This window comes from Phaseolus vulgaris, chromosome 4 (genome assembly GCF_051622355.1).
Source record: "Phaseolus vulgaris cultivar YP4 chromosome 4, ASM5162235v1, whole genome shotgun sequence".
Classification (NCBI taxonomy): domain Eukaryota; kingdom Viridiplantae; phylum Streptophyta; class Magnoliopsida; order Fabales; family Fabaceae; genus Phaseolus; species Phaseolus vulgaris.
Window position 1 is genome coordinate 39,157,251 of NC_143501.1, and position 6,058 is coordinate 39,163,308.

Sequence of the window (6,058 nt, forward strand, 5' to 3'; positions counted from 1 at the left end):
GCAGCACTAATAGGTGGGAGCCATAGACATAGTAAAAGTGGAGTCAAGTCAAATGAAGTCAAACCGTGTTCTTCAAATTTATCTTCCTTTTCTGATCCTTCACGGAAAGTGCAGCAATGAAATATTATAAGAACTGTAATAATTGAAGTTTTTTATTGCTTTATGTCAGGTTGGGTTGGAAAACGATTGAACATGTTGCTTCGTGGTTATGTCTCAAAATGATTAATACGATGAATGATGACTGCTGCAAGTTGAATCAACATATAGCACACAGAAACTTCCCTCCATGTTCAGTTATAAAAGTCTTTTTATATCATACCATTTTATTAGTTATTTATATGATTGCTTATTTTTATTTTATAATTATAAAGCGATTAATAGTTATTACATCAAATTTTGTTTCATATATCATATTTCAAATGTTTAAACTATTGCAAAATGATGTTTACTAAATGCCCTAAACTTAACTTTGTTGAAATAGCATATTTAGACTCAATCATTGTATTAGAGGTATTGTTTGTTTTGGAATTCATAATCATTTCTCATAGTTTTGTCCTTAAAAATATCTTGAAGGGATAAAAGAGGAATGCGTGTTTAAATTGCACAAATCCTCCAGTGAGTTTGTATTTGGAATCACTTTTCCATTGCGTCACATACGACGTAAATGTTTCATTTTCAAGTTCGTTGAGATAACATCATTAGAACCAATCATTGCATCTAAAGTATTGAGTAATGTCCGTTTTAAAGCTCAGAACTCCCGTCAGAAAGCATTGGAAAGTTAAGGAGAGAAATGTATATTTAAATTGTCAAAGCCTCCAAGTCGAGGGCAAAGGAAAAGAGAGTTCGTCTTTGGAATCACTTTTCCATCCCTGCCAATGTGTCCATTGAGATAACACTATTAGGGTCAATTACCATATTTGACGTATTGTCCCTATGAAACTCAGAGTTTTAACCCGGTTCTTCCCTTAAAAGATGGTTGAAATGTGTATTTAAATTACCTTTAACTTCGACTTCTGTTATTGTATACTACTTTTGGTTTGGATCTTAGGTAGTGAGTTTTGGTACTTGTATAAGGGTTGGGACACCCCTAAAGTGTCCCCTTTCATTCATTTATTTTTGGTGATAAAAAAAACTTTGATTTTTACGTAATATGAGACTATTAGACGTATCAGAACAAGCATCCGAACACAATTACTTTATGTCACATATAACTTCTTTGAAAGTGAAAAAACTAAGCAACTTGTTATTTTTTGAAACACTCAAAATGCATGAGAATAGTAGTATAACATGAAGAAAATTGCAAGTGTAAATCTCAAGTTGGAATCAGGATGATTGTAATACAAAATGTTGTATATATCAAAGTATGTTGGTTGGTTATGCAAAAGAGGAATACATAGATATTGCAGTAGTGAGTAAGTAGGAATGTAGGATGCAACAATTTCTAGCTGAGTAAATCAGAGGCAATAGGAAAGATTAGGCAAATATGTATCCAACTAGAAATTCAAAAGATAATTAAGCTCAAAATGAGGGGACATTAGTGGTTAGAAAAACTGAACAGGGACAAATGAGAAGTCTAGGAGGCAATTTATGATGACAAAGGGGGAAATCAATGATATATTGGATTTAGCACAAACAAGCTTGGTTGTAGATGAAATAAAGCTAAACAATACTAATTTATAAAAGATGAAATAGAACAAGTTACGTGATCAGTGGCACCCGTATCAAGAATCTAATGCCCATTACCTTCTTTACCTACATTGCTACTAGTTCTTGAGCCACCTGTCACAGTGGTGTTGATAAGTTTTTCTCTATTCTTGGAGACTTGCATTATATCTATAAGTTGTTGTAATTTATTTGATCCAAAGGTTCTAATAATTTGTTCACTCAGAGTCTCATCATGCACAACTTTGTTCTTCTTAGTTTCGTCTTCCTTTTCTTTCTCAAAAGTGTTCGCAGTATACTCCCTTTTTTGTTTCATTCATGGTGGAAAGCCATGTTTTGAGTAACATTCATCAACAATATGGTTCATCTTGTTGCAATAAGAACATTTCTTTCCAAAAATTTTACTTCTCCCTCTTCCATAACTTCGCCATCCATAGTTAATACCACTGGGTTTATTGCTAACTTTTTGTTGGTTCACATTGTTGATTAGAACCTTTGTGTTAACTCCAATATTCTCACTGAGGTGTCTTTCTTGTTGAAAAACCAAAGAAAAGACGCGATTGCCACTTGGCAATGACCCAGTCAACAAAATTTATGTCTTAATAGTCTTATACATTTCTCCAAGACCCTTTAAGAAACACATGACACGCTTAGATATTCTCGGTAGTTTCCCATGATCTTCATCAGGTCGCACCTACACTTTGCTTTACAAACACAAACAGGCAAGGGTCGTAAAGAATCAAGCTCATCCCACAAGATCTTGGAATCAGTTTAGTAATTTGTAACATTTCTTTCTCCTTGTTTAATGGAGTTGATTTCTTGTAAAAGATCTGAGACACGAAAATGATTGCTTTTTGCAAATTTCTCCTTAAGATCTTCCCAAAGTTCCCTAGCATTATCAATATCACTATACTGTGTGCTATTTGTGTTGCGAGACTACCTGTGATCCATGATCACCATTATGTTGCACCTTTCCCATGCTTCATACTGACTTTCATTTCTCAAAGGCTTCGACATCTCTCCAGTAACAAATTTAAATTTGTTTTTGGAGACCAACGCGCGCTTCATCGCTCTACTCCAAGAGTGATAGTTTGACCCATCAAGATGCGGTGTGATAAGGGCCATGGTTGGGTTCTCACCTGGGTAGGTAGTCGACACTTGTTGGATTTAGTTGATCATTCTTGATTTATTCTTTGGAGTCTTGTTGTGCGGTAGCCATGAGATAAAAAGGAAACAAGAAAGACGAAACAATATATATACAAGAGCAAGACATCCATGGGCCTGATGGGTTTGAGTGAAATAAGAGAAAGAGAAAAAGCCCAAAAGGTGCAAACATTAAAACTTTTACTTATTTTGTTTTTCATGCATTTTTAATTCTTTGTTACGAAGAAATTAAAAAAATCATGTATTAAAAATAAGGTTATTGTAACATATAGGTCTAAAATCCCATAATTGAGATAATTTATGCACATCTAGCAGTAAATAAACATATTTATATGGGGTGCACTATTGAAACAAACATGTGAGGAAATTGATAAAAATAGAATCATTCATCATGTCGATATTTTAAAATCAACTTAATAAATATATCATACTTTTTTTCCGAGATGACAATTACTTCCCATTCGATGAAATTTGAATTCGCATATAGTTTTTATGCAAAATTATAAAAATATCCTTAATTAAAAGGGGTGCATATCAAAATGCATTTGCAGAATCTCTTTTCTAGAATATATTTACAGATTTAGATTTCTCAAACACTTTTTTGGATTTCAGAATCTCTTTTCTATAATACATTTTTAGATTTTGTTTTTTTGGAATTTTTTTTTCATAACACTTTTTTTTACTCCGAAATTGTTTTTCCGGAATAGGATTTTGATTGTGTAATTCTATTCTAAAATTCTATTTTTGGAACACAATAATCTATTTTGAATTTTTTTTAGAATGTATTTTTTAAAATCTGGATTTTCAATTCTGGAATGAACGACAATTTTTGAAATTTTAAAGTGCCTTAGGATCATGTGACACTTTATAAGGTGTAGGAAGAATTTGCTAAAAAAATATTTATACTAATCTAGGTCCATCTGTATTGAGGCCCAATATAAATAAGTTTGTTTGAGAGAGGTAAATGTTACGTTTTGATAACATTTATCACACTCAACTATTTAAGAAGATTAACTTGTGCGTCAAAGTGCCTTTTGTAGGTACACAACGTCGCTCATACCAAAGAAGATCATCAATATGTGAAGAGGATAATTGTTCTTGTATGAACCAAGAAATCTCTCCTTACTTATCTAGTACTCTGTATCTTCGGAGATGTCATCCTCACAATACTAATGATCTTCTTGGTGCAGGACGTGAATGTACTTACAAAATATGTTTCAACACTCAAATCAATCTACTTGGATAGTTGAGAATAATAAATAGTATTAAAATGTAATATTTACATGTCCCAAACAAACATATTTAAGATATGTATTAGACTCAACACAAATGAGTTTGGATCCGTATCAATATTGTGATTAACCTCGTATTAGTTCCACAACATATATATTTATTAAGTTAATTTAAGATTAATCCTTAATTATTCTATTTTTATGGGTTTTTCAAGATATCATTGGTGACAACCGATCCATATGTTTATTCACTTCTGGATGTGTGGAGGTGATATCAATTTTACAATTTCGGTCATGTATGGTATATTATTTTGTTGACCCGAACATTTGATTATTTTTATTTAAATTATTAATTTGTACCAATGTAATGATTAGAAAAACTTTGTCCATTCTTACTCTTAGCCATCAACAAAATTTCACGAATCATACACTCTGTTCTAAGCTTCGAGGGTTGTATATAGACAATAAATTAATAAAACAGACTACTAAAATTTCCAACAATACAAGAACTATTAGGAAGAAATCGTTTTCCAATCAAATCTTTTTTATATGATGAACACATCAATTGGCAAAATACACCCAATGGTCTTGAATCTACTAGACCACAAAAAAATATAAGTAAAACCAAAAAAAAATACTAGGACTCTCTTCGTAACAAACTTTCGAACACTAAAATTTTAGCATAAGTAACACAGATCCACTGCATAGGATTCCCTCCAAAACTTGTAACCTAGTTAAAAATTAATTTTAAGAATACAATGGTGGTGTCATAGAATAATGATAATAATAAATGGGGTAGGGTTCATAGACAGGAACAGGTACTTTTGGTGGCTCCTCCTTTTCTTTCTCCTCTTTGGCTGGTCCAACTGAAACTAATTCTGTGTGGCACCATTTTCGTAGCTTCGACACTGTTCTCACTGGATCAATCTCACCCAGTAGCACCAACTTCATGTCTTTCAAGTCAACAGAAATTGATTCAACCCCTGCAAAAATAATTGCAAATACATTTAAATTATTATTCAATTCTTAACAAAAGTTAAGCAAGTTTTATTAGAGTGAAAACTGATATATACCTGAAATGCCTGATGCTGTCTTCATAGCTTTTCGTTTGATTTTGTCATCGTGCAAGTCCATCTTTAACACCACTTTCTGTCACACAAACATCAAAGAAATGTTAATTCAGACCCAACTACTTTTACATCGATAAAGTAAAAAAGTCAAGATATGGAAAGAAAAACAAAATAAAAGATATTGGTTTGATACTCGAGTATTATTAAGAATTAGACTTTAATAATAACTCAATCTTATAAAATTTACCTATAAAACTGATTTATAATAAAATGAGGTTTACACTTATTTATATACTATAAAATATCTTTATCTTTAGTCGATGTAGGATTTCCAACACACACTCCTCACACCGAGACTGTTAACTCGTATATAAGACTATATATTTATGGGTGATCTGATGAGACCATCAACTCTCATTAGAATAAACTCTAAATGATTCTGATACCATATTAAGAAATGAACTTTAAGTTTAATCAATCTTATAAAATCGATTTACAAAATCAGGTTTGCACTCATTTATATATTATAAAATGTTATTTATCTCTACGATATGAGATTAGTGAAAGAAACAAAATCCGGGAGAAAGGTAGAGAAATGGAAAGAAAAAGGAAATAAATGAGACTGGTTTGATCTCATATATGAGAGTATAGTTCTGACCTTCATTGTTTTTGAAGCTTGATAGTGATGAGAGCTAACTAAACAAGAACACTGTTTGTGAGAATTGCAAAGGTAGGTGAAGAGGCGAAGAGGTGAAGCTGAGTTGGAATATCATGGATAAGTTTTTCAGCATCATTTTTAGACCAATGATAACGTGTTGTCAGAGACTAAGCAAGTCAAGTCAACTGTATATAGTATAGTTTGGAACATAGTTATAATTACGCCTACAAAACATTAGTATAAGTTTGTTGTTCATACAATTATTCACGCCG

At 32.0% G+C, this 6,058-nt stretch overlaps 1 protein-coding gene across 1 annotated transcript; it reads right to left on the reverse strand.

Annotated features, from left to right (window-relative positions):
- Nucleotides 1-4,584: 4,584 nt before the first annotated feature.
- LOC137837571 (heavy metal-associated isoprenylated plant protein 12-like) lies at nucleotides 4,585-5,780 on the reverse strand. The gene is made up of 2 exons (XM_090301699.1): nucleotides 5,132-5,780; nucleotides 4,585-5,041 (listed from the first exon to the last, which is right to left on the reverse strand). Exons 1-2 carry the CDS (start codon nucleotides 5,190-5,192, stop codon nucleotides 4,806-4,808), a joined length of 297 nt encoding a protein of 98 aa, XP_090157825.1. The 5' UTR covers nucleotides 5,193-5,780; the 3' UTR covers nucleotides 4,585-4,805.
- Between the last annotated feature and the right edge of the window lie 278 nt (nucleotides 5,781-6,058).